The sequence below is a fragment of the Pteronotus mesoamericanus genome, unplaced genomic scaffold, assembly GCF_021234165.1.
Source record: "Pteronotus mesoamericanus isolate MK-2021 breed Mesoamerican mustached bat unplaced genomic scaffold, CSHL_Meso_final contig_82, whole genome shotgun sequence".
NCBI classification, from domain to species: domain Eukaryota; kingdom Metazoa; phylum Chordata; class Mammalia; order Chiroptera; family Mormoopidae; genus Pteronotus; species Pteronotus mesoamericanus.
Window position 1 is genome coordinate 15,165,764 of NW_026555265.1, and position 22,322 is coordinate 15,188,085.

The following is a 22,322-nucleotide window of genomic DNA, read 5'->3' on the forward strand; positions in this document are numbered from 1 at the left end:
TTCAAAGACTGCATTAAATTTTCTTCAGAGCAACTTATGTATTTGTTGTCTGTCTTTTCTGTCAGAATGTGCGCACCGTGAGAGAAGGGATGTGATTGGTCACATTCACCCCCTGTCCCCACTGCCTAGTAACAGCTAGGCATATACTGAATCCTTGATACATATTTGTTCAATGAATAAATAAATTACTGGAATTCAAACAGAAATATTTTACGTTGTATTTAGTAATAAAAGAAAAAAAAATAAACAGAACATTCAATTCTCATCATCAACCACAAGTATGAGTGAAATAACGGCCTACAGTGTACACCCCAACCCGCGCGGCGCAAACTCCGCCCTCACAATCACACCGCACTCCTCCCTGCTCCTAACACAGAGGATGAGCAGAAAGGCAGGGTGTTCAGGAGCAGGGATTCTGGGGCCAGAGGCTTGGGTGTGAACCCTGGCCCTGTCATCTCCCCACCAGTTATGTAACCCCTGTGTTCCTCATTTGCAAAGTGGGGATAATAACAGCATCTACTCAACAGGGCCACTGTGGCGGGAAAGTGAGGTAATACACAAGGTACTTAGAACAGTGCCTCGCACTGATCACTTAAGAAATATTAACGTAGTAGTAGTAATAGTAGTAGTAGTAGTAGTAGTAGTAGTAGTAGTAGTAGTAGTAGTAGTATCTCATGTTCTATATTCCAATGCCAGAAAACAAAATTAAAAAAATTTTAAAAATCACATTATTGCCTGAAATTGATCTGCTCTGAGTGGTTTGACACTTCTTCCTGGTCAACTCTCACATTGCAAGGATTAAACCAAAGCGTGAAGTTCATCATGATGAGTCAGCAAAACTAAGAAAACAGTATCTTCTTTATAATAAGGGGAGGTTTGCAAACCTTTCTGCATAACATAAAATTAGTTTTTATGGAAATTGAAGAATGGTCAAAGTTTCATTTCACTTAATTATATTTTATAATATAATTCTATATTTAGAATTTCAAAAAGTCTAGTCTTTTTTTGAATGACAGTATTTTCCTATTTCTGCTCATGAATGAAAGGAAAAAAAAAGTGGCACAGAATCCTAGTTTTAAAAATAAAAGGACTAACCTCACTAACATATCCCCACCTCCAAATAAGGGAGGATTTTAAAATAACAACAACTAAATTTAGGTATAAAATTAAACTCCAGACCCAGCAGGATTTTGGCTGCCATATGTCACCCACTATCCTTGCATGGGCAGAAATGAAAAGGCAAACACCTGACTTTCGTTTGACCAAGAAGAAGCCATCAAGGCTGTTGAAACTAGACCAGCTGACACAAAGATAGAAGATGGGAGCACTGGACTAAGTAAACTGACATCAAAACAGGGGGACAGCTGGCCAAAGCTGGTCTAGGACATGACTCAAGCCTCCAACTCAGAGGACTGACAGTGCAGCTGCCCTAACTAACCCCACGCTCCCTCCCCAGCTCCCTCTAGTCAAGACAGAAGAAATGCTAAGCTGGAGGCACCTCCTAGCCCCCTGGTCTGTCTCTCACCTCCCACTTCACTCTAGTTCAACAGGTCTATTCACAGACCCCTTCCCAGTGTCCCCACCCACCCCTACTCATCCTGTTCTCCCACACAAGCCTCCAGTGTCCTAGACTCCTCAGTACTTTGGGTCTCCCTTCATCTCGCCAGATCTCACTCACCCTTAGAGCGTCCGGCACACCACCTTTTCCAGGACGCCTTCTCTGGCCACCCTAACCAGGCAGGCTGCTACCTTCCCTTTGTCCCAGCCCTGAACTCTTAAACAAACACCCAGCTGGGGTCTGAAATCACAGGTCTCCCACAGCACTTCTTATCTGGCCCCAAAGCAGCTCTTCCTACTCATTTCAAGCCTTCTCTGAATGCCATCACCACTCACCCCAGCTCTAAATCCCAGTCAACCGACACCTCAGTCCCCACAACAATCCCTCCATTCATTTATTCCTTTATTTTTTAAAAAATATGATGGAGACTCCCAGGTGCCAGACACTATTCCCAGTAGCAGAGATACAGCAATGAACAACACAGATCACGCCCTACCTCATGGAATATTCTAGAAGGTGAGGCAGACTGAAGCAAAGAATGATGGACGAAGCCTAGCCTGGTGGGTTCCATCGCCCTGATATCACCATGGTCCAAACCTTCCTTCCACCTCAAGCAGCAGGTCAGCACTTCTTCTCTAGATATTTTAACTGCCCTGCCCTCTTCCAGTCAGGGCTGCATCCAGGTCTCTGTTCTACACTTTGCTTTAGGTCTTTACAAAGAGTAACCGGAGAAGAAAAATAGGATGGAAGGGGTCTGGGTGAAAAGTCCAGTGAAGAAGTAGGGGAATGTTTAACCAAATAGAGACTTGAGGGGCACACCTTGGCTCTCAAACTATTAAGGAACCATTACATGAAAGCAGGAAGATCCCTTCTACTACAGACTTTAGGCTGATACAATGAAGGGCTTTTTAGTTAGTAGCCTATTCTGGAGTAAAACTGGCTCTTTTCAATTCTCTGGGGTATTGGACACTGCAATTCTTAAGCAGTTGTTAAAGATTCAGTGCTATTAGACATATCCTGGGCTTAACACAGGGAAAAAAAGTTTCCTTGGAGTGAGAAAGATTGGAGTTCAAATCCCAGCTCAGCTACTCCCTAGTTACAACATCTTAAGACTAAATTCATAACCTTCCTTGATAGTTTGTTCATCTGACACATTTTGCTGGGCTGTTATAAAGATTAAAAAGCCTATTTATAAAGAACCTGGTACCACAGAAAACAAACAGAATGAACGACCCACAGTGGTAAATGGTTTTGGAGGCAGCAATATCAGCTAATACCTGCCTATTGCTCATGATATGTGAAGCCCTGTCCTAAGCATTTTAACAAATTCTTTCATTTCATCCTCATGGCAGTCCCATCATCTCCATATTACAGATGAGGAAAGTGAAGCACTGAGAAGTGAAGCAACTTTCCCAAGACCTGGCTCCAGAGTCTGTTCTTGTAACCACCACACAGACAGTATGGCAGAGAGAGGAAAGCTGAGGGTTGAAGTTGGCAGGCCTCAAATTTTTGGCCCTTTCCCCTACTGGCTGTGGGACTTGGACAAGTTATTTCATTTCCCTGGGCCTGTTTTCCCAGCTCTGAAATGGAAACACTAACCCTCATCCTTTAGACAGTTTAGAGGAGGATTTAATGAAACAACCTGTTTAACTCTTGGACACAGTTAGCTGTTTTGAATTGGGAAAAAGATTGAACTGCACGAGTTCTATGATCCTTTTCAATGCATATGGGTGGAGCTGGTGTCCTGGGAATTCGCAATCCATCAGCAAAGTTATACGTTCAGATTTTAAAGGCCAGTTTCAGAAAGATCTGGAAAGCTGCCTCTGGTAACCCCACCCCTCCCCTCCTCCACCACAACTTTATTTTTTCCTCTAGATCCAAGCTGGAGGTGGAAAGACTGGCAAAATGAGGGCTTGAGAATCTCTTTTAGAGTTTTGTGGTAGAGGCTGTGGTCCTCCATCTAGCTTCCTGAAATAAATAATTGTGTGTAGGTTTAAAAACACCCTCTCCTAGCAGCTGGGGGATGGGGAGCATGGGGGGTAAAATAGCTGGAGGGGTGAGGGATGTGAAAACGCTGATTTGTCAGTGGAAGGTGTCCCTGGAAGCCAACCCCAAAACCCCTCTCCTTCTAGCTCCCCACCGCCTGCAGCTTGCCTGCGGAATAAATCAACAGAGGAGTGAGAAAGTCAACAGCAGCTGAAAGTATCCTGCAGCCCCTCTGTCCTTGGCCTAGGGCACATCTCCACCAGCCAGCTCCTGCTCACTGGAATGTACTTCAAAGAGAAACGAATGACAATAACCTTTTCTAAGGGTGCTCTGCTTGATACGAGTGTGTGTGGCCAGGGATTCCAACAAATGGAAGATTGAATTGTTTTAATTATAAAGGGTGGGGTGACCAGAAACAAATGAAAAAAAAAAATAAAGACAATATTTTGAAATCCTAACATTAAAATAGTTATTCTGGTGCAGAGAAGCTGTTCTCTCTGCCAAAAACCTAAGGGACTTCAGAGGCAGAATGCTGAATTATTTACCTTCTTTATAGGAAAAAAAAATTCCTGATGTAAAGTTCTTTTTAACTCTGTGCCAAAGGGTTCTAGAAATTCATTGTCACGTTTCCTGGAGCCTCCCTTTCTGAAATACTTCATCGCACACGCTCAGCTGCCAGACTGTCGCTTTGAAAAAACAGTCGGAACTCCAGCACTGCAGGGAAGACATTTGTTGAGTCCGTAATTATTATCCACGGTCTCTTTGTGGCTCTTTTAATTCAGGATGTATACAACAATCTTGTGTTATTCTATAATCTCTGCTGTTTCTTAGAATCACATTAAGGAACACATTATAATTTAGATATTATATTATAGTCACAACATAATTCCATGACACTCTCTTCATTTAAAAAATACAGCTGAATGGGTTTTGAAATGGAGTATTTCTTCATACCTTGTTGATCTTATTAAGACCAGAAATAAGAAGCTCGTTTTTCCTTTGTGTAAACTTGGTGAACCTCCCTTTTAAAAATGTGTTCAATTTATATTTTCAAAAAGCTCCTTTTAAAAAGACTTCAGTTGATATTATTTCTCAACAACATGAGAACACCAGGACATTTTAGAGAATGGATTATTTATGGAACTTGGAGGCAAATAAAATACTTGACGGAAGCTGGAACAGAAGTTCTGCGAGAAAAGGAACCAAGTCAGTCTGTTCGCTACTCTGCAGTTGGTATCGAGGGCATCTGTTGAACAATGAATGAATGCACTTCAACTGCCAGGCTGCTCTAGAGAGATTTATATATTGGTGGAGACACAGTCATCCCTGAAACATAATTCCATAAAATGCTTTTTTAACGGTTCAGTTATTGCCCCTGTTCTAAAGAAAAGACTTTATGAAAGACCCACCATTTATGCTTCACGATCTGCTTTGCTCTGACACTTTGTAACCTCTCTAAATAGCTGTTCTTTACATGACAAAAAACAGACCTCAGAACCTTCCCCTCAGCCCCAGAGCCGCTCACAGCCGGGTGTGGCCCTCCCCAGGGCCTTGGTCAGGAATGGCTGTGAGAAGCCGGCCAGCTGGCCAGCCGGACCCGGTAGTGGCTTTCAAGCCCAAGAGAAATCTGTGAGACCTGCCAAAAAAATTCCTCAGCCTCCTGCCCAAACCCTCCGTCCTGCCTCTGTTGCCCTGACAACCAGAGGCCAAGCTTAGTCAGCATTTTTGTTTGACAAGCTGCATTCTCCTGTCCACTGAGCCCCAATTAAGGAAAGGATGGAGGTAAAAACAGTGCTGAATTTGCTTGGGAACAATAACGGTTTCTCAACAACACAGCACCTCAGGAGGGGCAATGGGAAGCTATAGCTTCTCTGCTTAGTTTTCTGGCCCCTGTGGGCTGTCCGGAAGTCTTCAAGGTTAAAATCTTGGGGGCAGAACCCGCACCCTCCATACCCCCAGCTTTATATTTAAATGAATAATACACAGGAAAGGAAATATTGTCCTCAGAGAAAGCCACGAGTCTGTTTTCATGTCAAGGAATTGTTCTTCCAGATGGGTAAATAGGGACAGAGAAGCTTGTTTCTCAATTTCTGACTGGTTACTAAAATTTTCCATTCCATTGGGCAAAGTTGCAAACATGCCCTTTATAATACTGAACAAATACTGTGTTGAATTTTAAGCTGTAACAGCAGGGTATTCTGCAGTCACTGTAGGCATGTGGGGCTCATGTTATCTAAAAATACATGTTTAGCCCTGTTGCAGGAAGTATTTCAGGTAGCTTAGAATAGATATGACCAAAGTCACAGCACAACTTCCAGCACACAAAATAAATAAATGACTTCCCAATATATTGAGACAACAAAACAGTAATATGATATACTACTTATTGTGTTTTAAAAAACAAAGTACACACACTGATACAAAGACTGGAAATCATCATCTTCGTAGTGGTTCCACCTAGGTTAAATATAAGTGATTCTTATACTCTTCCTTGTTTTTTGAGTATTTAAATATTTTCTATAATGAATGTGTTTATCTTTGTTATTTTCATTTACATACAGTTCTGGGTTTTGACAAATACAAACACAGTTGTGAAACAGCCCCCGAGATTAAGATGCAGAACTCTGCCGTTACCCCCCAAATTCCCTAGCACTGTCCCTTTGTATTCAGCCCCTCCTCCCTCACTCCCACCCCTGGCAACCACTCAGCTGCTCTCTGTCCCTACTGCTTGCCTTTTCCAGAATGTCATAGAAAAGGAATCATATAATATGTAGCTTTTTTGGATCTGGCTTCTTTCACTTAGCAAAATGTTTTCTTTTAATTAGAAAAAAAAGACCCAACTTATATTTTTAAAAGTTAAAAACTTTACTTTTCCACTTTAAAAGAAAACTCCACAAACTGAATTCTAATTTTTTTCTTTTTTTTTAATATAAAGAGACCAGGAGGTACAGCTTCAGTTGAGATTGCTTTCTTTTTTAAGGTTGCCATTTCTTTGATGGACCCAAAGTTGCCTCACAGCCTTTTGAGAAATTTAGCAAAAATTAAACTCTCATTATCAGGGACAATGGAGAAGGCCTTTTATGAAAGTTCACTCTCCACAATATCTGTGATAGATGCCTGTTAACAGCAGGGAAGGATCTACTTTCCTAACAATGTAGTCAGTGTACTGGAATCCCAACCGTCGCACTCGAGGCATCCCTGCACTTAGAGCACCTGACACACTCCAAGATAATTCATCAATGATCAGATACAAGAAGTTCAACTTGTTGCTGCAGCAGCCAATGATAAACTGTAAAAGCCATTTTTTAATGAACCTATCCTCTTTAGAAGATTCTGAGTGGGGAGAAACACCAAAGCTCACTAGCTCCTGGATCCTAAATCTATAGCTGTTCAACAACTTATTGGCCCAAGGAGCCACCGAAAAAAAAAATAAAGAAGCCTCTGATGCTCACTTTCATAGAACTCTGTGCTTGGATGTGTCAGGTCTCTGCTCCAGCAATGAAAGTCAAAGATGGCAGCTACCCAGGCCCCATCAAGTAGAGGATAGTTTGAATTTACCCTCCTGGCCAACAATTAGATCTAATCATATTGGCTCCTCTGATAAAATATAAGTTGCCTGAGAGCAGCCATGTCCCATTTATTATTTTCCACTATAAAAAGTTTGGTTGAATAAAGAAATGATAAGATAAAAAAATGAAAAACGTTTTTCCATCATGGAATCATGGCGGTTCACTGTAGATCTGCAATGAAACGTTCCTCAACTCCATTTTGTAAGTATCCTGACATAATTTCAGTGGCAATGAGTTAACACTTGAGCCCTTGGCATCATGAGGTGTACATCAGATTGTGCACTGACGACTGAGGAGTGGTTTTTTTCCATGGCATAGTATCATCAATATGTCTAGAGGATTAATGGCATGGAAGAAAGAAGCAAGAAGAGAAAGAAGAAGGAAGAAGGAGGAGGAAGGAGGGTGAGGAGGGAGAAAGGTGAAGAGGAGAAGGAGAAGAAGCAGAATATTTATATAGCACATAATTTATAAGGAACTTTCACATTTATCATACACATAAGCATGATAAAAATGTACAGAATAGCGATCATTTCCCAAGAATTAGGGAATAAATTCACCTACTTAATAAATTTGCCTACCTCCCTTCCTACTACAGAGATGAAGCATAGGAAATTCTCCCTTGATAGAATGGCATGTAGACAGATGCCTGCCTGCAGGGCAGGGACACTGTGAAGACAGGCTCTATAGTTACGGCTACCCTTTAAGCACAAGGAGAGCAGGAGAATTACAAACTGCCCAGTGAGTCAAGGGTATTTGGACAGTTTTTGACCATCGAGGGCACGGAGTGGGGCAGAATGAACACATGGTAGTCTACAGATAATCTTCAGGCCTCATCAGACCAATTATTTCCTCAATCTCTATTAACATTTCTACCAGATGCGGGAAGGTAGCTAACAGGTGAGCCAAATACCACTTTTACTGCCAATCCATTTCCCTGGCTCTGCTCTCACTCAAGTGCAACTAGTGAACCAGGAAAATCACCAAAAGAAACAAGAAAAACCACCAAGATGACAGACATAATCCCCACCTGCACAATCAGGCATCTTGGCAAATGCCCCCAGAAAACTATCCTGGAACCCTCCACCACCATCTATTATATGTCCTTAAATAATATCTTTGACATTAAGGAGTAGGTTGCTTCTAGATAGGGAACAAAATCTTCCACCATTAAAAAGCCTCGTTAGACCTTTTTCCCTATATTCCATCATAAAAATGAGACAAGAACAATCTATTCCATCTCCTCCTCCTCCTCCTGGCTACACACACACACACACACACACACACACACACACAGTCAAAGCTGAACTATGTGAGGCTCTGTGAGCAAATCTGGACAGTTTTTCTCCCTGCTGCCCCACATAGTGGAATGCACACCATGAAGCAGCAAAATGCACCAAATTCCACAGCCTCTAGGGATCAACATTTAAGGAACTTGGTTGGCATTTCTGTAATATGAACCATCAATACTACATTCTGGTTCAAAGGCACCTACGGTTGGAATAGAAGAAACAATCTGGGATACTTTTCCCCACCCCCTTTCAGAAATACTTTCTGTGGGAAAGAAGGAGGTAGGGCAAGAGAAAGAGCAACACAGAAAGGCGGAAACTGAGAAACAGGCGTTCTCTGCAGAATGATTATGGCTTTGTCTAAGAAAAAAACCTCATGAAAGCTTCTTTAAATATAAAACTAAAAGAAAACTTACAAGTGTTACTATAACAATACTGTCTAACTTACTTTACATTATCAAACAGAACAATTATTCCAAATGCAATTATTATCCAAAGACAGAAAACAATAATATAATTATTTCCTGCTGAGAAACATGATACTGTTTATCTAAAAGCAGTATAAACAACTGTTACCCTGAAATAACCATGAAACTTTTGGACATAAATCCTCAGGGTAAAAGGCACAACTGTAGTTACAGTGTAAAGTTGACCTCAAATTTAGAGGATAGTTCAAATGAACAACAAAGCACAATTTATGTTCATTTCCCTCATCTTCAAAGGCTCTAAGGACTTATTTTAATTCACCATGTTTTTAAAACCTCACATAGCATAGATACTGTATATCTTAGAATGCATTTGATGAGGAATACATTATTCATTTATGGTAAGTCAATGTATATTTTTTTAAAGTACCAGCTGTAAGTAAAAGGAAGAAAATAGTGTTTGCCTTAATACCTCTACTCTCTGCAAGAACTAGTGAAAGGAAGCTACCCATGTATCTGGGTTCATGGGAGTCATAAAACAAAGTTGGACGAATTAGAATAAACTGCAGCTTTCCTCCCTAAAATGTAGCCAGCAAAATTTATGAGACCCCCGAAAACATGAGCTACATTCATTTTGCAACTCAGAAGCAAGACTTCTACTCTTGCATAGGCCAACGCTGAGAAGCAGGGAAAAAACTGGGCTCCCTCAGGGATTCTCTTTATTCAATTTTTGAGGTACAGCACTGAACCCAATCCACAGAGCAACGTTCTATTGACTGAATGAATGAATGAATGGACACACGCTGTCTGGCACAAAGGTGCCCAGTCAATGCCAAGGCAGTTCTGCAGACCGCTCTACCAGAGTCCACATGCAAACCATTTTCCTTTTTCACTCTCCTTCAATGTGCCCTCTTTTTCATGCTCCACGGTGAATCAAATATGGCTGCAAATTCTTTGTCATTTCTTCCATGGAACTTCCCCTCTGCTATCTGCTCTATTTGGGGCAGTAGGGTGGGAAGCTCTGTCACTGCTTTGAGCAATATGATCAAATATTTGATCAATATTTGAGAATATGGCAGAAGTGACTCTGCGACAGTTTTCAGAGCCAGGCCCTAAGACACTGGCAGCTTCCCTTTTTTGTCTCTTGGAACATTCTCTCGAGGAGGTCCAAGCTGCTATGTCCTATGTCCTGTTAATCTGAGATCACCATGCTGGAGATGCCATATGTAGATGCTCCGGGTTTTGGTCCCAGCTGAGCTCCCTCTCCCAGAAATCCTGACCACAGACCCACATACTGAGTAAAGCCATCTTGGGCCCTCAAACCAGCCTGCCTACCAGCTGAACACCACTAAGTGACCCCAGTCGATATCATGTACAGCAAAAGAACAGTCCAGCTGAGCCTGCCTAAATTCCAGTCTCCCAAAAGTGTATGATGTAATAAAATGGCTATTGTTTTAAGTCACTAAATTTCAGGGTAATTTGTTACACAGCAATAAATAATTGGAACATAGTCTTTCTCTCCTTCTAAAGACTAGCAGTGGGAGCCAAGGGCAACGTGCTGGTATAGCCAGTCCTTGTACTAGCTCTGAAGACAGTATAAGCAGGGAGGCTGGGAAAAGAAACTGGCTTCTACTCATGAGGCTTGAAGCAGGGCTTTGGGCCTGTAATGCTTCTAGAGACAGATTTACCCTGATGGCTAGCAGCTCCCTATCCAACAGCTTTGGCAACAAAGGCCACAAACCCCCACCAGGCACCATGAAAGGCCATACCTGCCTCATGAGCTCCTCTTGGCGCATTCTAATCCTCTCTCTCTCCATCTGGATCCTCTGAAGCCGAAGTTTCTGCTGCTGCTGCTGCTGAGTGGTCAGCGCATTAGGCATACTCATGAGCCCTGCTGGCGGGTTCTGAGTAGGGTGGTTCTGCTGGCTCAGGGAACTGGGTGCCATTTGCTGCTGGTGTTGGTGATTCATCACTATGGGAGGGAAGAGCATACAGGAGATTAATGTCAAGGGCCTACAAGAAACCATCAGAATGTTTTGTGCTTTGGAGCATAGATTCCTGAGATTCCTCCCAAAATACTTACCTGTTAATCAGTACTGTTTAACAAATGATTGTCTCGATTCAATTCATGGACACTCAGATACTGGCCCCACTCCTAACTCATTTAATTTTATCTTTTGTGCGTTCTAAAAATCTCATTCATTCCTTCCCTGAGCCTGCTGTACATTTTAAGCCTTTCATAGAACATAGTGGTCAAAAGTAAATTCTATAAAGATTACTACAACATATGAGATAACTTCACCAAGACACCTGGGTGTGCACGTAGTTCCTCAAGCAACCTGTATGCTGATGGCCGAGCTAAGGAAGCATGTGATCATCAGTACATGTTGAGTCTACAATAATATCTAGGATGGATGGTGAACTGATAAGAAACATGTAAAACACAGCACTTGGACCAGGGATGTATATACAACCAGGATCCCGTTGATGCTTTGTTCAAAAAGGGTGCACCACAGAAGTAAGAGCTAAGCTCAGGAACAAATAACTGATTGAGAAAAAAAATGTCTCAATTTTTGCAAAGAGAAACATTAGTGATTAAAAAAATTACATAACAATGTTAATCACGTTTGTGATTGGATGAAGGCACTAGAAGTGTTCTAAGCTTTTTAAGGATTATCCATTTATCTGCATTTCCCGACATTTTACATATTAGCATGTTGTACTTCACATTAGAAAACAATTGAAAAAATCCTCTAATAAATTCTGTAACTGGCATTTCCACACAAAAAAATTTCACTTTAAAAAGTGCTAGTTTTTCGCAAAAGTTTACCAGTCAAATTTGCTTAATTTCTGCCTGGGCAATATCCTGTAATAATGAAGACCATGTTTTTTAGTCTATTTGTTCTTAGGTCACAGCCAAAGACAGCAACTTCATTCATATACACATACAATGAAAATTTTCTATAGAAAAACTGGTTTCCTTAAGGAACAACTAATTTCATGGTGGAATTTCCTCCAGCTAGGGAAGATAGGATAAACTACCCGTTTTCTTTTTTCTTTAAAGCACAGTTTGTAAAAAAAAAATTTTTCTTGATTGACTGAGAGAAAGAGAGAAACATCGATTTGTTGTTCTACCCATTCATGCATTCATTGGTTAACTCTTGTATGTTCCCTTACTGGGGTATCGAACCTGAAAGCTTGGTATATCAGGACAATGTTCTGACTAACTTAGCTACCAGGCTAGGTCTAAACCATTCTTTGAAAATTTTTTTCTGTATTTGGTTTTGGAGACAGGAGAAGTGAGGGAGAGAGGGAGAGAAACATCGATCAGTTGCTTGTCACATGTATCCCAACTGGGGACTGGGCCTGCAATCCAGACCTGTGCCCTGACCAGGAATTGAACTGGTAACCTTTCACTTTTCGGGATGACACTTAACCAGCTGAGTCACACTGGTCATGGCAGAAACCATTCTTTTTTAAAAAATGTGTTGATACATTCACTCAAATCTTTATTGCATTCCTACTGTGTTCCAGGCACTGGGCTTACAGGTGGAATAAACAGCTCCTGCCCTCACAGGAACCAATAAGCTATTGGAAGAAATGTGTGAAGAAATGACATGGGTTTTTGTAGGTGGCTGTGGAACTTTAGAATGTTAGGTTTTGTAAGGAACCTTGGAGGTTATCTAGTCTATCCCTTCACTTTATGGAAGGAAAGACAAACCCAGAGAGGTGAAGAAAAGTGTTCTGGTTAGTGGCAGCTAGAACTATGGCCAAAGTTTCCTTCTGAGACCTGGGCTACCTGCTCTTTCACCTGTCCTTGTCTGCCCTCTGCCTCACCTTAGACTGAAGGACAGGAACAATTGCTCAAACTGAGAGCAATCCTTTAAACACAGTTTGCCTTTGAGAGCAAGGAAGTACCACTCAGACAGCAGGTCATCAAAACTGGGCCCTGGGCCCAAAGGCTGTCCAGGTTATAAACAGGAAGTTTTCAAGGAAGGTTTGAATTGACAACTCTGCTCAATAATGAGCTACTGCAGAGGGAGGTCAGAATACGTGGAACAGTCCCCCTAAACCGTTTGGGTCTCCCTTCCTGAATTCAGCCCACAACAAAGAACTCTCACCTCCTGGCACCATCTCTGGCACACAAGAGGCTCAGTAAATAATGCGATGGATGAATAAAAGCACCTGGCCATTTCTTATGTTCTTAGCTTGAGAACAGAAAAAAGGAAGTCATGACTGGCGCCAAAAGAACCAAAATGAGTATTTTATTCCCATAGCTTAAAGCACAATTTCAACCTTAACTGGAAGGACCGAGTAGGAGGCCAGGGACTGTGCACAGGGGGAGAGAGCTCTTAAATACAGAGTCAAGGAAGACAAAGTGCAGACATCCAGGAGGGAGCAGTTCATTAGCCCTCTTTCAGGCCAAGGGGCTGGGGATTATTTCCAGGGACAGTCATTTCTGAACCTCCTGAGAAATGATGTTCCTATTTTTCTGATATAACTAACCAGAAAGAAAAAAGCCCAATTGTGCCTATAAGGGAAACGTATAAATTGAATATTTCCAATACCGAAAACTCTCAAGTTAGGAAAAACAGGCTAGTAAAGGTTAGTTTGGGGGGGGCGGGGGTTGTTGGTGGTAATTCAGAGGTTATTAACTCTGTTAGTTTTTATAACTCAGATACTTTGAAAAAGTTTTTAAAAATGACTCAAGTCTGGTAATTTAGTGACATGACAAATTCCCAGGAGCAAGACTATCTCCAGTGGCTGGCCTGGGAAGACTGTCGTCCGTGTACAAAAGTGTGCACTGGGTTTGCTCACAGTGGACTCTGTCACTCGTCTCCACACAATAACCAGACGCTGCCGGCAAACTTGATTGATGTCTCCAGGAGTGTAAGACTTGGAGAAGAGCTCTTCCAAAACCACACCCCTGCTAGTCTTCAAAACACCAGCCCTGACAGAGCCGTCCACAGAGGGGAAAGGGGAGATGCTGCTTTCTTCCACTTAATTTAGATTTGACCATTCAGACTAAACATCTCCAATTATTAACTGTAGAGCCTGAAAGAGTGGAACTTAGACAATGGCTTTGTTTTCAAAGGAAGGCGCACACAAAAACAAGTTTGTATGAAGATATTCACTATGGTAGAGTATGTAATAGTAAAGATTAAAAATGTCCACCAATGGAAGATGATGATCCACTCACTGAGAGGAATTCTGTGCTAACTACTGCAGAGAATAAGGGAGTTCTGCGGGTACATCTGTGGCACAGTCTCTAAGAAACATTGTTCAGAGGAGGGAAAATTTGAGAGACAGTACTATATGTATGAGCACACTTCTATCTGCAGTTAGGAAAGCGGGGCTTTATTACACATACACAGCAAATCTCTGTAGAAGGACACACAAGAAACCAGTAACAGTGGTGCCCCGGGGAGGAAGCTGGGTGTCAGGAATGGGAGGAGATCTTCCTTTTCCTCTTCTGCCCTGTTTGAAGTTTTCCTATGCACACTTATTACTTATGTAAAACACAAACAAAACATAAAAGTAAAAAAAATATAATATGAAACATGCTCATATATGCATCAAATTCAGTATTTTACTGGTGGAGTAAAAGGAGGCAATCTCGAAATTACTTGAAAAATAAGCCTTAAAATAGAATCAAGGTCATCAAAGCTGAGAGCCCACCCAATGTGACTCCTCCGGTGGAGATAAGAAAATCAACGCTCAGAGAAAGAGGACTGAGTCAGGACGCCTGGTTTCGAAGTGCTTGTGATTCAACCTGCTGCTCTGCTTGCTCTCTGTAGTCATGTCACCTCGAACTGTTACTGATCCTTCTCTGAGATCGGAGCTCGTGAACTTCACCAATAGTTGAGGCTCTCTTTAAAGCCACTGTTTCTGTTTGCCACTCAGACAACAGGGACAGGGGAGGCCCAAGGCAGAGATAAACAGAGGAGGCCCGTGTGACAAGGCCAAACATCTAAATTCATGATGAACAAAAGACAACTTGGGAAAATATTTCAGATCATTTTAGGGAGAGAACAAGAGCTCAGTTAAAAAAAAAAAAAAAGGAAACCAATGTAGAGAATCCCAAATGCAGTGTCTGAGGCCAAACCAGTAAGGGCAGACTGCCATGAAAGGCCTGAAAAAGGCTAAAGACCTTGTCAGTTCTAGACTTTTGCCAGTCCCCACACAAAGGAATAACCCAAACAAGATCTCTCCATCGAAGCAGGAATGCTTCAAATCTAAAGCAGAGGCAACTTATTTTTCTTTCCAAAACACTCAGAATTTAAATTTAAATCCACATTTCTCTTTTACACTGTTTTCATCTCCTTCTTCATTTTTTCTTTTTCCCTTCAATACTTGGCTTTCTGTTCTGTGCTGGGAAATCAATATAACCATGCTCTGCAGATACATGACGAGAAACATTTCATTGCTATTATTCATTATAATGGAAACACCAAGATAAAGAAACTCCACAGCATTTGAGATATGAACACTCTTGATTCAATGACTGTGTCCTTGGTGAAGTAAACAGTCAACATGGGAATGGGATGTAGGGGGTAGGGGGTGACTATACTGGACAGGACCCCCTGGTTAATGCTGTCCGGGACAAGGTCCACTGATGTACCCTCTGGCCTGTTCCAGCAGCACACTTGCTCACTTCATCTAAAAGTCCCAAGAGTCGCCCTGACCCATGTAGCTTAGGTGGTTGAGTGTTATCCTGCAAAGCCAAAGGTCACTGGTTTGATTCATGGTCAGGGCACATGCTTGGGTTGAGGGTTCAGTCCCCAGTTGGGCATGTACAAGAGGCAAACCAATCAATGTTTCTCTCTCATATTGATGTTCCTCTCTCTTTCTCCCTCCCTTCCCCTCACTCTAAAATGAATGAATGAATGAATGAATGAATGAAATCTTTAAAAGCCCCAAGAGTAGACTCAAGGACAGGAAAGTGCCTGGACTCAGTTCTAAGCCTACACATCATTTATCATATAAGAAGCAAACATGGAAAAGGTAAAGACTTCACTCCAGAATGTTTGCCTTTTGCTGCATCAGGGAACAGAGAGCAACAACAGCTCATAGAGAAAGTGCTTTGGCAGTTTCCCGAAGCCAGGAGCTGTAGACGACAAGGGAGGCCAATGAATCAGAGGCTGCCCAGCATGCTGCCTGGAATGCTTGACAAATGTCTTTTTGACCTTTTGGGCTTGCTTTTCTGTGTCCTCAGTGTGCATGCGTGTGAGCGTACACACATAAAGAGTCAAGTGAAGAAAACAAAAAGTTAGGCTCAAGTACAAAACCTACCACAGGCCTCTGGCCTTAGGGTTGGCCTAAGTAGGTTATGGAAAAGACACCAGCATGCCAATGGCTAGAAGCCACACCTAAGCCCTAGAAAGACAAAAATTATTTTCTTCAAGTCCTTCTCCCTAATTCACATGTGAGTCTTAGGACAGGGGAAAAAATAAATTTTGTAACTACATGTAGTGATTGATGTTAACTAGAATTATTGTAGTGACCATTTCAAAATACATACAAATATTGAATTATGTTATACCCTGAAACCAATTAGTTACGTATCAATTATATCTCGTTAAAAAGTAAATGAAATTGAAATAATAATAATGTGTTACTATTGGTTCCTTAGTCATCACAAAGACAGCATACTAATGTAAGATGTTAACAATATGGGAAATTGGATGAGAGGATATACAGGAACTTAATCTTGTCAATTTTTCTGTAAGTCTAAAACTGTTTCTTAAAATATTGTGTGTGTGTGTGTGTGTGTGTGTGTGTGTGTGTGTAGTAACCATGTCTTCAATAAATATCAGGAACTGTACTGGGCACTGTGTCTTCAATACTCACTAATAATTAGTTTTCATGATGTATATAAAATGGGTAAATATTTAGAAGAAAACACGGTCAATAGTTACGTTCTATGGAAGTAAATAGATATTAAGCTAAAATTTATAAAATAATAGCTGCTTCCAGGAGGGTTCCATGGTCAAATAAGATTGGGAAATATTTAAACAAAGTTAAAAGAGCTTATTTTACTGCAGGATTTCTCATTGCCTTTAATATACTGACACTGAGACTTTCCAAGAGGGAGATAAAAATGCAGCACTTCTCAAACTTGGAAGACTGGCGTTCTGAGTAGCAATACTGGAAAATGCTGGTTCACTTCAACTTAGCAGAGATCTTGGCAGTATTGAATTATAAATGAATTAATATTTATTAAGCACCTACTATGTGCTAAACTCTTTAAAGCCAACTAAACAGCTACGTAAGATGTGGAGCCAGAGAAGAAAATGTGGCAGCCTGTCAGTATCTTCATGAGCTTAGAATTATGACTGCTGTTCAAAACACAAACAAAAACAAAGCAAAACAAGACACAGGGAAAGCAAGCATATTATAAAAGACTGACAGAACATCTGCTGAAATTCTCCATAGCAAATGCCAATTTAATGAGAAAATGTCAAAGATGAATTAACCTGTATATCAGTTTTCAAAGGTGGTGCGCAGAATCTTGCTAAATTAACTTTAGTTTCATATATTCACAATAACCTATCTTTTAAACTTAATTGGGGCTTTTTTACTTGCTTCTATGATAGAACAACTTTAACTCTTCCAAATGATCCTTCTAACATCATCCCTTGAGAGTGAGAAGAGGAAGAGGCTGACATTGTTTTTGAAAACCTGCTTACAACTTCCTCAAAATAGGCAAATAGGCAACATTCAAGTACTAGCTTTTTCAAAATAGGTGTGAATGCGCAATATTCAAGTAACATTGAGTATTGGATAATTGGGTAACATGCTTGATTTGGGATCTGGAAAACCAGATGGAACGGGTGTTTAATTGAGTTTGATGTTTGGGCTAATAAGTTCATATAAATTGCATCAGAAACTCCTTGAGAGGGGAGTATAAGATCCCTTGAATCCTGGTCTGGGGACTTAAGAGCTTAACCATCACTTCATTCTCTGCCCTCAATCTACAAATGCTGAAACTAAGGTCAGAGGCCTGAGAGGTTTCCTGGGACACAGCTCTTTCAGTGCTAAAGCTGGGAGTGTCCCAAGTAAATGGATTGATTGGTCACCCTACGCCATTAACCGTCCACTGCCCCAGAGCTAGCTCACGGCAGTAGAACCTGAGTTTCCTGTTTCTACCCTAATGTGTTCCCTGAGAAAGAGAACCAGTGCCAGCCAGGATGAAATATCCATTTGATATATAGAACCATGGCCACACTATCCAGATTAGCTCTCCGTGTACTCCTCTGTGGATTACAACTAGGCTAGTCGCCTTCTTGTACCCACATTACTTGATAATCAGAGAGTAAACATTATTCCCCCACTGACTAACTTCAAAGGAAATCAGGCAGTATTTATGACATTGTATTGCATGACTTGTAACCACGCACTTGGTTAAGTCTGAAAGTCAGGGAATCTTTCCTGCTGGACTCCTGACTGAGCCATCCACACCAACGGAAGCACTTTTGAGAAACAGTAAACTGTTCTCTTCCTATGATTTGACCTAACTCATCTTCCTGATGGCTGAATTGTGTTCTTTATAACTAAGCCCTGGGAGGGAGCCAAGTCACCCCCTACTGCTCAGAACCAACCCCAATGATATGGATCTTCCTAATAAACATAGAATATAATTTAATATAATAGAATATAAACATAGAAAATAATTTAGTGCACTTGTATGCTGGTTTGGTGCGGACCTGGTACGTCTTGTGTAAGGTGGACGCTGAAGAGACTACAGCAGTCACTACGGCCAATGAAAAGCCCAAGGAAAGATTCAAGACTGAGAACAAAGATCAGATTCATTTGAAGGTGGCGGGGCAGGATGGTTCTGTGGTGCAGTTTAAGGTTAAGAGTCATACACTACTTGGTAAACTAATGAAAGCTTATTGTGAAGGACAGGGTTTGTCAATGAGGCAGATCAGATTCCGATTTGACGGGCAGCCAATCAATGAAACAGACACACCTGCACAGTTGGAAATGGAGGATAAAGATAAAATTGGTATGTTCCGGCAGCAGACAGGAGGGGGCTACTAATAAGGAAACCTGCCACTTTACTCCAGAACTCTGCTCCTCCAGACCAAGACATTCTCGCTTAAAAAAGCACAATTTGGTTCCACACATCCTTACTACTACAGGGTAGTTTTCTCTATTCTTTCATTTTCCCCTTCCAATAAGTGTATGAAATAAGTGATATATGTGCACAAGCATTTGCATTTTTTTTTTTAACTAAACAGCCAATTGCATAGTTTGGTTGGCATCAAATGGAGATGGGATGGGGAAAAATACTGGTTCTGTGAAAATATGCCCTTTCTCCATTAGAATGAGATAAGAGCTCATTCAGCTCTTATCTTTATATTCTAATACATTATTTTGCTCTCATTGTTTAACTAAAAAAAAAAAAAAAAATTCTTGAATACCTTGTTTGATTGGAAAATTTTAATGTTTTTCATTTATCATTGTAAAACCAAGGCCAATTTTTTAACTGTTTTTGTACATAGTTGTTGCATTTAGGACAATCTGTCTTTAAGTATGAATAAATTACTCTAAAAAAGAAAAAAGGAATCCTAAATAGTTTATCCTTCAAGTTAAGCATCCTGCTGTTTAAGTAAAGTTCTTTTTTAAAATGAAAATGATAATAATAATTTAGTGCACTTCAAATCTGACTTGCAAAGGCACATAGTAGGTATTAAATACATTCTGCCTGAATTAAGCTTCAGAGTTTATGCGTGAGAAATTGGTAGTAAAATACCAGTTTTATTTCTAAGATGATCATCACAGACATTCCAGAACAAACTGGAAATCCCTCCCCACTCCCAAAACACAAACACAAGTCTTTTTCTCTTGGGGAATGAACTTTAACCATTACTCCCATAATTTATAAGTGGAAACTTAATGAATACTAAATTTTTGTTGCTGTTTTTTCTATACTTCTAGAGCATATAGCCTGCTCGGCACCCATTTCATTTCTCCATTGTGCCATCACCATGGAAGTTAAGGCTGGAAAGGGCCTTAGTCCATTAGACCAGGGTTGTCAAACTTTTCGTTAGCAGTAGGATCTTTCTTCAGAGCTCGATATATGGCATGAAGCAGAGGAAACCCTCAGTTCGTACAAAGCAGGCCTGGGGCCTGTGCTGGTGCCAGTGGGCAGGTGAGCACTCAGTGGCAGCACCTTGAACTGCCTTCTCTAAGTTCTCTTGGTCTTGCTCTCAGTCTGCTTTCCCTGCTGGCGTTGTCAACTCTTATATCACAAAATATTAAACAAATTTTAAAATACTGCTGGCACCGCTTTTGGAGACTCTGGATACTAAGCTTTGCTTCTGCTCACATTCCCCCGAAGCCCTGCCATGGGACCTTGGGACACAATTTAAAGCCAATGATTTAGGCCAATGCGCTCATTTTAGAGACGAAAAAACTTGGAAGGTTAAGTGACTCAGCGCACATCACAGGCACAGACTGACAAAGCTACAAAGCCCAGAGCGTGTGCTAGAATGCCTTGGCTGGCATCAGCTGCGCTGCTCACCAAGCACTGCCCTGTTCTGTCCAACCTCAGTAAACAAAAATACTTACTGAGTTCATTTGGTGACAAGAAGTATTTCCTTTTCCCTATATCATAAAAAAAAGCCTAATGCAGATTAATGTAATTAACCTATTTACTACTATAAAATGATGAAATCAACATGGATCGCATGTTCTGATGGCAACCTGTTTGGGTGATCTGGCTTTACAGAATATGGTATAAGGCGTTCTCTTTGGTTCTTAAAAAAAAATAAAAGGAAAAGACAAAAATCAGATAACGCTGACAAGTTACATTTTATAACTCAGGAAGGTTTAAACAGGAAGAGGTGCTTGCAGGAAGTAATGCTACGTATGCAACAGAAAGAGGCCAAAACACACAGGTGTCCATCATTTCTGACATCTATGTGGACCCAGCCACCAAGCTTCAAGAGTGCTTCAGAGTTAGGAGTGTCTGGGTGCAGCTATGGGTCTTTTCCTCTCTGTTTATGGACCATATGTGGCTTAACTCATGTGGACTGGCCAATGTCAGGTGTCACGCAGTCCTGTCTGATGTAAAACATATGTCTACAGAGGTAGAAAGAAAAACCCAGGCACAGACCAGCCCTGACTCAGTCACGATACAGTGAAAGGAAAAAGGACTGCAGACGCGTCTCTCGCCCTCGTTGTGTCTCTCTCAGGTCCTGCCAACAATGAGCTGCTTGTTTCTCCTATTTCCCAGAAACAGTATTAGCTGTCCAACAAGGTCAGCAAAAAAAGAGCGGCTTTTCACTTCATGGTGCATTTGGTTCCAAAAATCTGTAAAGTATTAAACCAAGAAGTTGCACTAGCCCAACTTCACACTGAGTCCTTTCTTCCAATTCAGGGTGAGAATCGCTGTAAGGAAATTTCTCACCAGCTCAGTTGATAAGGCCCAGAGCCCTGGGATACATGTGCATTCAGCCCCACTTTCCCAGCCTCATGGTTTCAAACCTTCAAATCACTTCCAGGTGCCCCAAAACTTGACAGGTGGACCTTCGGTTTCCCAGATGCCCCCAGCTCTTCTGGTTTTAGACTTGTAACCCAAGATGCATTTACTTCAGAGGAAGCCCTGAATTTTTCAGATCAGGAAATGAGTTTCCTACTTGCTATCCTGTCTGCCCATCCAAACAGCAATGTGGTCGACATACCAGTGGTACAAGTATCCGTCAACTCTGCCTTCCTAGGTGTAAAGATGTTAATGCTGATAGAACGAGGTTTTATGTTTTCCTAGCAAATGCATTGCCTAAAAGGTATATTTTATTGGCATTTAAAGGAGTTAGACATCAGTTGTCATCACTGTAATATTTCCAGAACTAGAAAGAAAAAAAAATCTTATCTTTCTGGCACGTTGACTTCTTCGGGATCCTTTTGGTGTAAAGAAATGATATTTCCTTCAATGAAAGCAGCACCGAATGTGCTACTCAGATTCCATCTGATTTCAAGGCTATCTCCAGATTCATCAGAAATGGCCTGTGGCAGGAAGCACACTGATGAAGCTAGTGAATTTAGGCAAATAATGACCTAACTTGGAAAAAAGAGGAAATTGGGAGTTTCACTATGCTGCTTCACAAAGTTATCTTTGTGTCTTTGAATTTAATGCCACGGCCTGGCAACAGCAGCAAAACCAAAACTGTTTTATCTCCAGACAATAGGTATACTTTTACTCCAGCAGGAAATGGAAACTCTGATTCATGCACTTATTTTCATTAGTCAGGAGAGAGTTGACTGTAGCTTTTTATTGGTCAGCTTTCCTGAATGGTTTTAAAACTACTCCAGGTGCAAAGTGTGGCAACCCAAGTTAAATAACAGAAAATGAATCTACAGCTGTTTTCCACAGAAGTGAAGAAAAATTTGCCGGTGTGGACTGCTAGTTTTTAATGTTTTCTTTTCATAACATGATATTTCAGTAAACATCCTTATTATTTAAAGAGCTCATAGAGCAGACCTTATAAGA

The 22,322-nt window shown here is 41.1% G+C and overlaps 2 protein-coding genes across 2 annotated transcripts in view; one reads left to right on the forward strand and one right to left on the reverse strand.

The window, feature by feature from the left end:
- WWTR1 (WW domain containing transcription regulator 1) overlaps window positions 1-22,322 on the reverse strand; it is a 128,232-nt gene that overhangs the window by 13,923 nt on the left and 91,987 nt on the right. Inside the window, exon 4 of the mRNA XM_054585193.1 lies at window positions 10,594-10,796. Within this exon, the coding sequence (XP_054441168.1) occupies window positions 10,594-10,796 (203 nt within the window). The remainder of the gene's footprint in view (window positions 1-10,593; window positions 10,797-22,322) is intronic.
- On the forward strand, window positions 15,821-18,868 carry LOC129079782 (small ubiquitin-related modifier 2-like). Its single transcript, XM_054585046.1, has 2 exons — window positions 15,821-15,829; window positions 18,551-18,868. The coding sequence occupies exons 1-2, from the start codon at window positions 15,821-15,823 to the stop codon at window positions 18,866-18,868; spliced, it is 327 nt and encodes a 108-aa protein (XP_054441021.1).